The sequence below is a fragment of the Strix aluco genome, chromosome 10 (genome assembly GCF_031877795.1).
Source record: "Strix aluco isolate bStrAlu1 chromosome 10, bStrAlu1.hap1, whole genome shotgun sequence".
NCBI classification, from domain to species: Eukaryota; Metazoa; Chordata; class Aves; order Strigiformes; family Strigidae; genus Strix; species Strix aluco.
Window position 1 is genome coordinate 19,007,993 of NC_133940.1, and position 15,401 is coordinate 19,023,393.

At 48.6% G+C, this 15,401-nt stretch overlaps 1 protein-coding gene across 2 annotated transcripts; it reads left to right on the top strand.

Moving 5' to 3' along the window:
* The first annotated feature begins 430 nt into the window (after positions 1-430).
* LOC141927565 (UAP56-interacting factor-like) lies at positions 431-14,687 on the top strand. Of its 2 annotated transcripts, none has more exons than XM_074834646.1 (9): positions 431-586; positions 4,587-4,730; positions 8,076-8,218; positions 10,181-10,308; positions 11,111-11,195; positions 11,631-11,671; positions 11,758-11,832; positions 12,504-12,615; positions 13,372-14,687. In XM_074834646.1, the coding sequence occupies exons 1-9, from the start codon at positions 505-507 to the stop codon at positions 13,465-13,467; spliced, it is 906 nt and encodes a 301-aa protein (XP_074690747.1). In that variant the 5' UTR covers positions 431-504; the 3' UTR covers positions 13,468-14,687. The 2 variants fall into 2 exon arrangements, with proteins under 2 accessions (XP_074690747.1, XP_074690748.1); XM_074834647.1 differs by having other exon boundaries at positions 11,114-11,195.
* The last annotated feature ends 714 nt before the right edge of the window (positions 14,688-15,401 follow it).

Genomic DNA, 15,401 nt, shown 5'->3' on the forward strand with positions numbered 1-15,401 from the left:
CTGACGGCCTTTTAAGATACATCTGCGCCCGGCATAACCCCAGAGGAGAAGGATTCGGGGGGGAGAAGAGTGTTAGCACAGAGGCTGGGGAAGGGTGCTTAGGAGCGAGCTAGAGGGGAAGTGCTGATGAAAAGGATCTCCCGAATTAGTGGGGAGGCTGCGAGGACGACTCTTGGGGTGCAGGGGGGCAGAGAGCCAGGGCAGGGCCGAGCAGGGAGTGCCCCGAGGGCAGAGCTGGCCGGGGGGGCGCTGGAGGGGATGCCCGCGGAGCGAGCTTGGGGGATGCTGGCGGGGGGGGGGGGGGGCGGGCGACGGACGGTCGGTTTGGGGAGAGAGGGGGTGTCCGAGCACAGCGGGCAGGGTGCGGTGGGTGGGTGCCGGGGCAGGGCTGCCCGGAGGGGGTGCCGGGGCGGGGTGCCGCCCGCGGTGCCGCCGCCGGTGCCGGCCCATTCCGGGCAGGCGCACTGGGCGGCGGGGGGCGGCGGCAGTGCGCGCTCGGAGCCCATGGAGGCGGCGGGGCCGCAGCCCGGGCCGGGTCCCGCGGCGGAGCCGCAGCCGGGAGCCGAGGAGATCGATATGTCCCTGGGTAGGTCCGGCGGGGAGAGGGTCCCTGCCCGGGGAGGGCGGCGGGGCCGGGCCGAGGGCGCTCGGGGCCGGGGGGGGCGCGGCCCGGGGCTCCGTGCGCCCGGCGGGGCCCGGGGGGTGGTTTGTGCTTGTGTGTGTCGTGGCGGGGTGGGCAGAGTCGGGCAGAGGAGCGCGGGGTGACCCCCGGTACCCCTGCACTCGGCTGGGGGGAGGGCACCGGGCAGGAAAAGGCGAAGAAATAGCGGCGGGGGGGGAAGGAATCACGGCTTCAAACTCATCTCTGTGCTTTGCTGGCAGCACCCTGTAACTTCAGGGGGAGAGCGTCAAGCGCCGGGGGTTGGGAGAGGCTTTCGTCAACGAGCCCTCTAGTGAAATAAAGATAGGAGACATGTCCTCGGGTGTGCAGGCTATTTATAGCAGCTTGCTCATGGTGCTCACCATTCCTCTGGCGCTGGATATGTGAACTGTGCATAAACAACTGCCCTTTTATCAACTCCGAAGGCCTGGACTCCGACGCTTGGATGACTGATCTTGGTGGATTATTGTGTTGCCATCTCAGCTGTGGAAGGAAAGTCCACCAGCACCCTTTATTATTGGGTCAGCTTCCTAACCGAAAACTTGTGTCATTTCTTCCCAGCAATGAGCCACTTGTCAGGAATAGCAGAACATTTTCCGCTGCAAACTCAAACTGATCCCTTGGCTGATGCACCCTTATTTTAATGGTGCTGTGAGGATTTACAGCAATAGCAGGTCCCTAATTCTTCTTCTTTTTTTTTTTTTTTTCCCATGGTGTTGCACACCCTTTTTCTGTATGCTGACGTGCGATACTCCCTTTGCTTTTGCTCTCCCTTAGTGCTTCCCTCGGTCAGACCTCCTGTGGTCCACCTCCATATTCAATCCAGAATACACCTTACTCAGGGAAGGGAGAACTATAAAACAAGAGCCCTGGTGGAGAACTGATACTTTAACCATCAGGTGCTTGTTTCGGTGCTTTCAGATATGTTAGGCCTTACTTGAGTTAGCAGTCACAGGAAACTGCAGGAGTTACTCTAAAGAAGCCCTGATAGATCTAATTCTGCCTTGAGGGCATAGGGGTACCTTAAATGACCTCTTAGGATCCCTTCCAGCCTTAGGTATTCTCCATTACATTGCTCTGTTAACCCCCTCATATTTATGGGCACAAAAGACAGGGTAACCACTCATGCACAAAGAAAAAAGACACTGAAAGGTGACCAACCGGGCACCTGAGCATTCATCTCCCTTCCATTCCTAGCAGGCTCTTCCTCACACTGTATATAGCCCACCCTTGGATGCCTGCGCCCACCTCCCTGCAGGGCAAGCAGGGATGCTGTCGATACGCTTCAGATCAGCCTGTGCCCCAAATAGCACATGTCCCAAAGGCACACTTAGCTGAGAACATTAGCGCATTCATACCGAGAACATCGCCCAGCCTCTCCCAGTGTGCTCTCTTCCTGGCATACTTGATAGAGAAATCACAAAAGCAGTCACGCAGCCTATTCTTACATCTGCTCTTGTTTGTTTTCCCTGGGCTTTGTATTAATTTGGACACAGGAGTTTCTTGATAGAAAATGACAAGAGACAAGCGCTGGAGGTATGGTGTGCTGTTCATGATAATCAACCATTGAAAGCTAATGGCACTTCTGTGCTTCCACTCCAGTGATTCATTAAGGAGCTGGAGTAGCCATTGCCTGGGAAAAGGCCTGATTTGGACACTTCTGTCCGTGCTAATTTGTTAAAGTAAAGTTAAAACATTCTGCTTGGAGCTTAACAGATGTGGCTTTATTACTTGCGAAGTATTTTCTGGAAGGTTTGAGGTTCAAAGAAGAAATTGTTGGAAAATACAAGAAAAATTAACAAGGAGATGTCCCGGCCTTTGCTTTTCCTCTTCATCAGAACAGCTTGAATTAAGAAGATCCCCTTGATTTCAGACCAGCTCAACTCATTGAGAACTGAGGGGCTTTGAGCTGTTTCTTCATAGAGTTCTTCATCTAAAGTAGTTTGTGCGTGGTCCAGATACCTCAACTTCCAGTGCCATCTTTTAAAGAGTTAAAAACACTTGTTCAGGATGAGCATGAGCTTTCAAAACCCTGTCAGGTATACTCTGGATACTGCAGGTGAATCATCACTTTGTGTCCCTTGTGCTCTGTTGTAAAATGTGCCACTTCAGTGCAGCTCAGGGGATGTGCAGTGTTACAGCAGCAGTGCCCAGGGAAGCACCCGGGATGCTTGGCTGGGTCCGAACTGGTGAAGCACTGTGGCAAAATGTCCTTGGGAGAAATTTTGTGATGTCTTCTCAGTGCTACCAGTACAGTTTTAAACCAAAAGGGTCTAAATTACAGGGAAAATAATTGGTTGTTTTGTACAGGCTCTGCGCCTTGGGAACTGCATTTGGATGGTGTCTTGCAAGGAAAACGAGAAACACCTCGCAGTTCATGGAAGAGCTCAATAGAGTACATTTTCAGAGCTGCCTAATAAGAATTTTGGCTGAGGGGAGTCCTGGGATGTTGGCAAGACATCCTGAGTCCATTTTGCTGCATTCAGGCTGTTTTATACCCCTTTTGTGGTGGGGTGGCAGTGGAGACTCAGAGGTGTGAGGCAGCTGTGCCTGGTCCCAGTGCTCGTACTGCAGCAGTGCAGGAGCTGGCTGGTTGTCCTCCCTCCTGTCTGCAGAGAGCTGTACAGGGTTCCCAAAATATCTTGCTGCTGCTGGCAGTGGGGCAAGCATGGAAATCGAATTGATGTGTTCAATGTGAAGCACAAGAGCTGGTTCCCTTGGTGTGGCGCAGACAGGTCTATATGGGAGAGCCCAAGTTTTGCAGGGGAGAGCAGGCATCCCCTGCGCAGTCCTCTTGCATTTGGGATATTCTCCCTCTCTGCCTCACCAGACAACAGCAGAAGCTAATGAATTCTTCCTCTGTGGTTGGTACATCCTTATCCAACTGTTTCTATGTTAGCTATATTGAGTAATTAAGCAGGAGCGTCTACCCCAGATAGAAAATCAAGAGTCAGGTCCTGAAGATAATGAAACTTAAAATACAAAGGACTGCTGATATTGATTGTGCATGTTGCATCTATTTACTTACTAGTTTTTCATCCATAGAGGTTTATGGCTTCAAGTTTCATCTCATACCACTGAGGGCTAGAAACTTGCTTTGTTTTTTTAAAGCACTGAGGAAAGACATGCAGGTAGCTGACTCCAGGAGATGGGAATTGAAAGGAAACTGTTCTACAGCTGCCTGGTGAGCCATGAGTGTTTGTGGGACTGCGATGTCCGCTTTCTTGACAGTCGCCCTGTACGAGTGAGATTCCTTCCCCACAGCCCTCACGTCGCAGCCTTCGCTGCATCAAGCTTCAGTTCTCCCCTTTACAAATTTAGGGCCTGGGGGGACATTCATCCCACTTGTGTTTGCATGGCACTTGACCAGCATTTCTGTTGTTTATACACCAGGGACACGTTCTCTGCACAGGGCAGTGCCCGTGTCCCACGCATGGCAAGGGGAGCCTTGGAACAGCTGTCACAGAGTGGGTGCACCCATGGGTGCTTCTGCTCAATGTCCCCCCTTTGACCACTGCTCCTGTAGCCTTCCAGGTCAGACCTTCTCAAAAAATGTTCTCTGCTCATCACTGAGCTCCCGGTGCCCCTGCAAAACCATATTCCCTTATGCTCGTGGGAAATCTGCAGGATCAGATCCCTTGGTGGGATGTGGGTCTGAAATCTCTGTCCTGCACATGGTGGATACGTGCTGGATGGTGGCACATTTTTAAATAATTCGCTGCACTCTAATCTCCAGCCCGCAAGAGCCAAGTAAATTGATCCTATACTTTCTGAGCTAAGCTTAATCTTTTATTGTCCAGCCAGCGTAGCTCACAGAACCGCAAGCTCCATTTTTACTGCAGACAATTGCAAGCACCAAAAGTGGGAATCACTGTTGGTAGAAAGTGCAGGTTTTATGGGTTTCCCCTTTGCCATTTTGATCTAGATGACATCATAAAACGCCACAGGAAAGAGCAAACAGATGCCAGCACCGCAGGGGACAGGCGAAGGCAGCAGGTCAAGAACAGGAATTCGGCATATGGGTACGGGCGGCCCCGTTTCCATGCCTGGATGCAGAGGAATTTGCAAGGTAGGTGAGCGCCTTGGGACAGTGTAGTCCTGCCAATCTGGAAAACACGTTTGTATAACAAAATGCATCCCTTAAATCCTTCTCCTGTCTAATTCCTGTGTGCGTATAAGATGCTCTCGGGCTCTGAATAGCTTTTCTCTCTGCAACAATGGGCTATCAGGGCCCTTTCAGAGCATAAATTCATCCATTTCTCTCCCTTCCACCCTCTCATGAATTACTAATTCAAAGTGACTTAATATCTATTCTCTATTCCCTTTTGGCTTTGCATATTTTAATTATGCCTCTTCCTAATCCTCTTTTTCCCAGAACACACTTAAATTACCCCTTCAGTAACTGTCTTTGATAGCTCAGTTATTGGAGCTAATTTGTCACTTTTGCCAACCATGCTATTTTTATGATGAGTTTTTTTATAATACCGAGTGATCACACACTAATCTATGTTTGGTTCCACTAGCTTTTATCTACAAAACCAAAATGATCTGCTGCACGAAATGCCATCTCTATCAAAGTGTTGCTTTTTTTTAAAATTACCGCTAGATCACTTCATTGAAGATTTTAGTGACATTTTGCAGCAGTGTCTTTACAGTCTTCCCTTGGGGTGCCAATGGCACATTAGGACAGTGGGACTGCTGGGAGCAATCCTGCTTGTCTCCAGTCTGCCTCCCACTCTTATGTTCTTGGTCTCCACCACGTATTGCTTAGCAAGAATTGTTCCAGTTCAAAACAGAATGATAATAATTGCCCTTTGCAAATTGATTTTTCTGTCAAAAACACAGGCTTTGATATTCTTCCACACTCAAGCGACTACTGCATGCAGAGTCAAATAAATCAACCAAAATATTTTTTTAGCTATTCCTTAGAGTGGAGAACCTTTCTGTTCATTTATAGAATTATTTCTGCTAGTCTTAGTATTTCAGAGGTTTTAACTGAATCTGAATTTAGTCCTGCCAAGTGCAGAGACCCACCATGCTGTGTGGGGCTGATGTCAGTAGCAATTTTGGGAAGCTCAGCATGACTGGGAATTTAGCCCGTAATTCTTCAGGGGCTCATTTCACTTCAGTCCCTGCTGAAGTGCAGTCCCTTCTGGGCTGAGATGTGATAACCATTATCAAAATGACGATCAGAACAGCCTAGCACTGTAATGACAGAGGATGGAGAAGGCTATTATGCTGATTAAACCAGCAAGAGAATTCATGCAAGCGAAGTGCTGTTATCCCTCCTGGAATATGGCTTAAACCATCTCCCCAGTGGGGGAAAGATGATTTTTAATGACAAGAAATTTGAATTTCAAATCTCCTTGGAAAAAGAGTCTGTCAGACATCGGGGCTTCTCCCCCAACTGGGCTTGCTGGGCAGAGGTGCCTCTTGGCCAACCCAGATATGCTCAGCACCAGGCTCTGAGGGTGCACCCAAACACAGTGAGGGTCTTCCCCAGCTGCTGATGCTGTGGGGTTTTATTCAAATGTTCTTTCATTAATAAATATGTGCCAGACTTTTTGCAGAGATGGAGCCTCCCATCTGTCACACTTCAGGATACATGACAGACCGAGTCCTTCGTCCCCAGCTGGTGTACACAGGGTACCCCTTGGAGGCTGACGGCTCCGTCGTTAGTTATTTACACTGGCTGAGGTGTGCCTGAGCGCACCGCTGAGCAGAGGCTCCCTAATATGAACTGACTGACAGGGGCATGATTTTCTAGTCAGGGCTGCCTTTTGCATCAGTCCCTCCCATTGCACCAATGAAATGCCCAGGAAAGGCAGCTGAGCTCAGTCTGTCTTGCCGCAGAGGAGGCGCCCTCTCCGGGGTACAGGAGAGCTTGGTGGCCTGCAGGAGCACGATCTGGCAAACAGGAGAGAGGGGCAAGCCCAGGGTGGCGTTGAAGGGAACAAGAAGGGGAAAAACAAACTGTGGGGACAGAACCAGAAGGGAAAAAAGGGCCATTAAACACAGCGAGACCACATCTGGTCAAAATGACACAGATTGCCAGAATTCAAGTGTTTGGAGAGGAACATTTACACACCTGCACATCTGAGGTGAGAGGGCATCGTTTGCAAATAAAATAACTACTGGCCCCACAGATCGTGTGAGCAGCATTTTTGTGAGGATCCCCAACCAGCATCTCCAGCCATCAGGAGCGAAGCACCCTTATGAGCTGTCCCGGAGGTGCTTCCCACGGGCATGCCCTGGTGCCCTTTTGTTTTAGAGCTAGAGCAGCTCAAATCATCTTCACTCATTCCAGTGTAACCAGCACATGCTGGCACCAACCGGTGTTACACCCTGGGGCTGGAGCCTTCATTAATCACTGCGGTGGTGGCCCCTGACAGCGATGTCACCACTGCCTCAGAACACTTCATTTCTAATTGCTCCAAGTCATTATAAATTGCTGTGAAGTAGGAATCGATGATGTAGGATCAATACATGTGTCTAACTGCTCTGTGGTTTGTATCAGTGCGGTGCTGCTGCGTGGGCCAGGGTTTAACCGCACTCTTGCCGCTCTCTGCCATGCACTGCTTTGTGCCTGATTTATACACCCCTCTGAGTATGTGTGCACATTTCACTGCTATAGCGACTCAGAATATGTCTACTTCATTATGACTACAGAAGTTTATCATGTGGAGTAATTAGGCTTTAATGCACTTTGCCTCCGTCTGACGGAGCGCTTTCCTCTTGCTCGACACTTCAGCACGCTTCAAGATCATGAACAGGCTTAGGGGAAAGCATTATATGCAAGATGGGCTGTTGGTGTGTATGTCCTGTGCAGTTACATAAAACAGCAGCAGAAGGTTCCCCCTTCAGTATATGCAGTAAGTAAGGATATGTCTATGTCAAGCTGAAAGAAAATATAATATACATATATAAAAGCTATGGTCCAGTCTTCACCTATCAAGTGCTATAATGTGGGCACTCAGAGCTATTCCAGGCTGCTGTGGGGTTGGCTTCCAGATGCTTGAGTCACTTGCATATCTGTATCAAAAGGCTTCTTCCATTTCACAGTTAATTCATAGCAGTGTGAGCTCTGACAACAGATTGACAGGTTTCCTGATGCGAGCGTTCCTGCCTTTATTAGGAATCAGAATTGTGGAAGGCTTTTCTATATTCTTTCAAATCAAATAATGTGTATGTCAGTCCTACACAGAATGAGAATGTTAGTGAGACATTGGAAGGATAAATTATTTAATATTCTGCAAAATTCATTTACTTTTCTGGAATAAATTAATGTGGTTCTTGCATCACTATTTATATAGATACTGCTATATCATATTAAGTTAACCTTGTAATCCATTTGCAAAACTGTAATCATGAATTAAGTTTCGAAGGATGCTAAAATAAGAGTTTATTTTCATAGGACCTAACCGCTTTAGAAGAGGGTTTGGACAACAACAATACAATCGGAGACAATTCAGGAATGGTGTGCCCGGCCCCAGGAGAAGAGCAGCTGCCGCATTAAATGGAGTGAGCCCTTTAAATCGCCAGGCATCGGCTCAAGAGGTAGGGGGGTAAGGAAGGTACAGCTGTTCCCAAATGTCATGAGGAAATCTGCTGGATTTTATGATCCTGGATTACCCCAAAGAACAATCTGCATAAAATATTTACAGGCACTATCCTTTATATGTCTGTGCATAGCATTTGTATGCTTAGCTGAGTACAGACACATATGCATATAAAATAGCAATTTTCTGGTTGATTTTATAAGCTTATGACTTGGCATAATTTTACTGAATCAGTTCCCATAGGTTTTACAAAAAAAGATTTTTTAAAAATGTGTTCTTAAAAGATTTAAAAATATTTCCATAAAAACAAATTTCATGTCATCTCATCTTACTATTAGCACTTAGAGGAGGTTCGTTAAGATTCACCATTATTTGCCCTCCACCCTGAGCGTTTTCCAAGGTCCAATGAAGTAAAAGGACAGCCTGTTGTTGACTTCAGGTGACTTTGGTTCAGAGACATACTTTTCACTAACAAGTGGATATCCTCCCGAGAGACACTGATTCCCAGTACTGTGACAGCCATGGTCAGATTGCCCACGTGCTTCAGTGTAAAACACATTTTTTTTCTTTCATGGCTCTGCCTTTTTCAAGTTTAAATGTCTAGGTCTTGTCTGCTCAAAAACACTTTAAAAAAAAAAAAGATTGAAATATTTCATTTGGTTTTTGAGTTATTTTTAAGATTCAAGACATGGGAAGGAAGGTATGTGATCACCATTAAAGTAGTTCTTACAGCTTTCTTCTGAGTATCACTAATATTAAACTGGCTTGGTGTAGAAAGTGGAAATCAAGCAGGTAGTCCTCTGTGAGAGGTGGTTGGTTTTTTCCATTCAATTAGGAGGTCACATACGCTCAGCAAGCTTTTAAAAAAACACCCAAGTGCCAAACATGATGGCACATTTAATGGCTGTGTGCTGGGGGTGTAAATAAGAGAGCCCTAAGATGAGCATGCATGTGCATGGAGTGTGGTTATTCCTGAAAATAAAGACTGCGATGACTCAGATATTGAATGTGGCTGGATATTAACAGAAAGTAATAAGCAGTTGCTAGGAGGCATAATTCTACGGTAGCTTCCATTTCGCAGAAATAAACCAAGTGGGAAGAATGTGGAAACACATCTCAGTTAGTGGGTAGTAACAGTGGTGGTGGTTGTCCCACAGAAATAAATGGGATAGAGTCTGTGGCAGTTTGCATAAGTAACTGCAGGAGGACATACACTGCTGAGGGGTCTTCTGATGTTCTTCATGCGTCAGGGCTTGGACCGGGCAACGTACATGTCCAAACAAGAAAGAGTCAATGACCGAAAAGAAACCTGAGCAAAGCTATAATGCTTGGCTTGTGTGAGATTTGCTCTCCATGAACTAATTTTTTTTGGTATTTCTGCACCATTAGAATGAAACATTCTTCCTGGTACTTGTAGTTTCATGCCCAGGAGCTGAGACACACAGACTGATTGTTGACAACAGTGTATACCGAGTCCAAATTTGAGACTACAGCAACACTGCTCGGTTTTGGTAGATTTTGGTAGATTTAGTGAGGAATCAGTTTCACATCAAGAAAATAGCAAAGGAAAAAAAAAAAAACCACTTGCAGAGCAGGGTTGTTCAGTTGCAAGACTGCAGAAATTGCAAAGGAAAAACAGTTGGGAATGAGAATACGGGGAATGCAGAGCACACAGTGTGGGACTGAGCCCCCTTTGAAGCAATTGCAAGTGGCGCTGAACGTGTCCGAGAGCAGCGAGGGAACTGCTGCAGTGTCAGCAATCACCACCTGCACTTTGGAGCAGTCTGGGTTTCCCTCTAGACAGAGCCAAAGACAATGCCAAATAAATGTACTGGCTTTTCAGGCAGTGGCAGTCGGTGGAGGGAAGCATGGTCGTGTGCTGTCACTCGTGCTCACTCCCCCTTTGTGCACCGAGGTTGTGGCATGGGTGACAACTGCTGAGCTCTCGCTGCTCTTTCAGGGCAACAAGAACAACGATGCTTTCTCCAAAAGCAGCAGCAGTGGGCAGCCGGAGGGACGGCGACGGCCACCCCCAGGCCCCAAGAGATTCAGAGCAGCTGCCGCCAGCACCCACGCCCCAGGGAGAAGGTAAAATCTTTGGTAACTCTGGGCTTTTTTGATTTTCCCTGTGCAGTTCCTGGGGTTCTGCTCTCAGTCTGTGCCAGCTGGGAGTGGCCACACCCATGTGCTCATGCGATGTGAGAAAAGTACCCCTGGGTATGTTAGGAGGGCACCTGGAAATAAAACAACCTTGTGCTGATAGTTAATAATTCAGGTATTAGATCTGTCATTTCATTTTAGAAAACATAGAAAATGTGACCTTTGTATTTTTATTAAACCTTTATTAAACTCTGTCATTTTGGGGAAAACTTTTGAATGGTGAAATAGCATTTATTTTCATAAAGGCAGGAAATACAGATTCCAGCTGTAAGGGATAGGCAGGGAGAGGGTGTCTGTCCTGGTGAGGGGTTGCAGAAGCAGATGCTGTGCCCCAGGAGCGGTGACAAAGGCAGGCTGCCGGGCACTGGGCAGTCTCCGTGCCTGTCTCACTGCGGTCCTTGTGTTCTCTGTTGCAATCCCATCTTTCTCTGCTTGGAGTAGACCAGGGACTAAATGACCTCCAGAGGTCCCTTCTGATCAGATTATTTTCTTCCATGATTTTTTTTTTAAACGAGCAGAGTTCAGAACACAAGCTGTTGTTTCATTTGAGCAGAAAAACGAGTTCCTCTGAAATCCTTTGCTCGCAGAAAAACCCGTTGGGCGGAACTTGGTAACACACAGCCTCATTTGCTTTTTAATACCACACTGGGTTAGGTAGTTCAGCATTAAACTTTAGGAGAGACCTGGCATCATACTCACCTATGTCCTTTTCTCTCTCCTCCTTTACCAGCAGGCCTTTCCTGCTGAACAGGGGACCAGCCTTCCAGCAGAAGCGGATGCAGCAGCGGTTCTCCAAAGCGAACTTTCAGAGAGGGGTCAGTATCGAGACATTTTTTCTGGAACTTGCTGATGGTGACAAGCCTTCAGTTTTACCAGCCTTTGCCCAGTTGTATCTTTGCTTCCAAAAGTGACTGGGAGAGATGAATGGCTTTAACAATGAATGTATTCCTAGGAAAGTGTTTGCAGGACAGGCAACTTTCAATGCAGCTTAATATTCTGGCAGCTGGAAAATAAAACCTGGGCAGATGATAAAAGTAAACCTTGTAGCTTATACAGCAGCACACACAGGGTAAAGTAAAGCCACCCCATACAGATCACTGTGCCAGCAGGAACCCCAAAATTAACAAATTTCTTGACAACATGCAAGGAAAGAGCTATTTAGATACACCAAATGAAATACTAGAAAATGAATCATTGTTTCTGAGAGCTAATTCTTTAAGTCATTTTTTTAAAAATATATTTCACAACAGATGGATGCTAATGAAGAAGGGAAACCACCAAGGATGAGAAGGTAACTGGTGAACAAAGGCACGCTGCAAACACAAGGTGCTCTTTCACATTCGAGTGGAAGCTGGATACATCTCCCTGTCTCGGCAGGTGGCAAGTGAAACCCAGCCCCGGAGCAGTTCTGACGGTTTCTGTGGCTAATCCCCAGGCAGGCCAGACCAACGCGTAAGTAAATGAGGTGATTTGTTAGGATGGGAGCCCTACAAAAGCCATTGCAAATCCCTTTAGCATTATTGCATCTTCACTTCTTCTATAATGAGCGTGCAATGAATGGTTCAGACCCAAAATGATTAGCAAAATGGTGTCTCGTTCCCTTCCTGGCATATCTGAAAGGAGATGATAATTACTGTGTGGCTCATTTGTTATCCGGAGTAAGGAGAAATGGAAGTGCCAGCAGCATGTGGGAGGTGGCAGGCTGGTTGTGCTCGCTGTGGGGTTTCACGGGGGAAACCCACGCACCCCAAAGGGACACAGCACCCTCACTGTGTGAGAGGAATGCAGAGGCTGGAAGGGGGCAGCTTCACCCCTGGGCTGAGCCGGTGCAGCTGCAGGACCCAGCACCCAGGGGCAGAAAGAAGGGTGAGTGAGGGCACTTGGCATGTCCTGGGTGCAGAGAGCACCCCGTGATAGCCTTGATGTGACGCAGTCCCCAGTGCTGGAACTCTGCCTGCACAGCAGCTCTCCCGGCACCCTTTAGACTCACCCCGGCTGCTGTGAGACATGCCATGGGACGTGTGGGGCATGCGCGTGTCTCCTTTACTCTGTGCTGGTTTGCAGATGATAGGAAGTGAGCTGCCTAAGCATCCTGAGTGACTGCAGATCTGTGCTCTCCCCAGGCCTGGATCCAAGCGCCCGTTCCTGCGAAGTCAGAGGCCCCCGCCACGGGCCACCAAGCCCCAGCCCAGGGGGGTGCTGCTGAGATTCAACTTCCGTGCAATGGCCAACCAGGTAGAGGAGTGTCGACGGGACAGGTGGCACTTTGCACCCTGCAGCAGCACTGCCACTAAGCTGTTAACATCACTCACAGGTCTTTGGGGCTACCAGTTGGGTTTATCTAGCATAACCCGGGAGGAGAGTCCTGTAGCCGTGTTGGCTAGGTTGCTCACAAAACTGAAGGCATCTGAGAAGACTGTTCAGCAGTTACAGACTCGGCCCAGTTTTCCCCAGTCTTTTGGCCCCTCTTGGCCTCTCCATGTGCTTGCTTGGAGCGGGGAGATGCTGCTTGTGAGTGGTCTTGGCCAGGGGGGACCATTTCACTGTCGGTGCTCCCCACTCCTCAGAGACACACAGCACTTCTGGGCTTTGCTCTCTCTTTGCTTTGGTGACTTCCTCAGTGCCACGTTTTATGCTGAAGTATGGTCCAAGAGCCCCTGGGCAGGTCAGAAATCCTGCTCCACCTTCTTCATCGCCGGCGTTTCTTGTCTGGACGGTTTGGTTTTACTTGATGCCATGTGCTCAAATGCCATCTGCTTGCTCCTGTTCTTGCTGAGGATGCCCAGTGTCTTGGGGCTGGGCGCTGCTTGGAGGTTTTCCAGCCACACACAGTCTGTTGAGCTCCTTGTCTCCGTGTGCTGAGTGGTTTAATTGACTAACTGGCTGTGAAGCACCGTCCTGACTGATGGGCTCTAATCAATACCCCGCTACAAGTTTGGCCATGCTTTGCCACGAGACACGGGACTGACTCGCTCTCCCTTTCCCCTGCAGACCAGCCTGACACTGGATGAGAGGTTCTCTGGTCTGAGGAATAAGAGGCGCTTTACAGCAGCCAGGAACGCCGGCCGGACGGTCACCATGCCTTAGCACCACATGCTCTTCACAGGGACTGCCCATAACAGTCCAGGCCCCGTAACGGGCAGCTCAATAAAACTCGATAGATTTCCTCTGAGATATAGCTAATTTGGCAATGTGCCGTCTCCTTCCTTACGTGCAGAATGAATGAGCGATTGAGGGCAGGGATGAGGCAGGACGAGAGTTGAGGCCAAAGCACAGGGCAGGTGGGATACGAGCAGGTTGGTGGAGGGGGATGAGCAGAGATGGATTTGCTGGGAGCACTCTGCCAGGGAGCCGTGGGGCTGGCACCAGCCCTGTCCTCCTGCCAGGGCACCCTGTGCTGCCCGTGGTGACTCTTGCAAGAGGGAAGGGGGACCAGCTCCAGGCCATACCTGTGGAGCCTTCCCTGCGTTGTCCCATGGGTGGGACAGGGCTGAGGACACTGCCTGCCCACGTGGGAGACAGAGCAGGGAGCGGAGCGTGTGTGGGGCTGAAGGATGTGCCCCAGCAGTGGCAGCAGTGGGGATGCTCCAGCTGCCCACATTCCCCAGCATCCACTTAATTGCCTGATTTGCTGTGCGTGCAGGCATCCCTGCCTGGAGGTTTGCAGTGTAAGACCCCTCCATCCTGAAATGTCTTCTTCTGCCCCGATAGTCAGGCCTGAGCACCTTGCATTTCTCTTTGGTTTGCTGTGCTGTTCTGACTGCTGCTGCCGGCCCAGTTGCAGGGACGGGGTGAGACGTGCCTTGCCGAGCTGTCGGCGTGACTGTCCTTGGCATGGAGCACAGACAGGCTGCCCCAGCTCAAATCAGGTTTTCCAGTGCTGCAGTAGTTCTGCATTAGGGATTTCGTAGGTGCAGCTCCACCCATGCTCAAAGCACTGGCATAATCGAACTAGCAGCTGCAGGAGGGAGGCCAGGCTCTACAGCAGTCCAATAAACATTGGCTGAGATGTTAATGAGCTGGGTCTAGACATTTGTTAACGAAGCCCTGCACCAACCATGAGTCACTGATCCATTCTCCACCCACTGCTGCAACCCAGCACTGAATGCACTGGACACAGCCTGTTACTGGGCTCTAAGCTATACTTATTAAAGTAAATATTTGATAGACTGCTTTACATTTTACACTGAGCGTCTTTAACAAGAGACTGGACTTGGCGTTGGTTTTATAGGAATGTGTGAAACATTGTTAGTTGACAAAGCATTGATGTATGAGTCCAATGCACTGAATAAAAAACTAACTTGTCAGATGTCACTTCTGGTTATTTCCCTTCCTTCAACAGGCTTTTGGCACAAGTTCAGCCTCTCAGCATGGCACTGCAGGGCACAGTATGTGTGGCCACATGGGCTGCCACCTCGGCGCTGTGGGGGAGACTGTGGCCGCCGTTGGTGCCCACTGGTGGGCAGTGGGGCACTGGACTGGCCACGCAGCAGTTTGCTGCTCGCAAAGCTGGCTCCAAGCACAGCCAAAGCAGTGGGAGGCCTTCAATAGGTATTTTGTAAAATCTTTGCTGCGATGTCTTTTGCCTTTAATGTTATTGGCAAAATTATCAGAGCAGACCTGGCTCTGAGTATGTCCAAAGTGAAACAAATGCAAACTGACTTCCAGGTTAATGAACTCGGAAGACATCACCCCTTCATGCAAATAATCTGGATGTCATGGAAGATGAACAAGAAACACTGTCACAAATGGCTATATCCCTGATTTCAGTTACACCTTCACTATAAATATTGACAAAAGATGGTAGACTCGCTAAGAGAACCTTCTTAAACCAGGTTACAAAGGGATGGAGCCGTTCAGTGCTGAATGTGCAGCATTGCATTGGTGTTCAGAGCACGCCCTGGTATTGTTCTCCAAATAGATGTTTTTCAGCAATCTGTACCTTATAATTTTTAAAGTTAAATTGAAATTGAGGGCTTAATGATAAAAACTACACTTACTTTCTGGTTTGATTTCCCCAC

What these genes read in the sequence shown, in the direction of transcription:
- LOC141927565 (XM_074834646.1), top strand. Translation starts at nt 505, where the DNA reads ATGGAGGCGGCGGGGCCGCAGCCCGGGCCGGGTCCCGCGGCGGAGCCG. An exon ending in CAGGCAGGCCAGACCAACGC is followed by an intron (nt 11,833 to 12,503) that starts GTAAGTAAATGA and finishes TGCTCTCCCCAG; the next exon opens with GCCTGGATCCAAGCGCCCGT. An exon ending in TCCGTGCAATGGCCAACCAG is followed by an intron (nt 12,616 to 13,371) that starts GTAGAGGAGTGT and finishes TTTCCCCTGCAG; the next exon opens with ACCAGCCTGACACTGGATGA.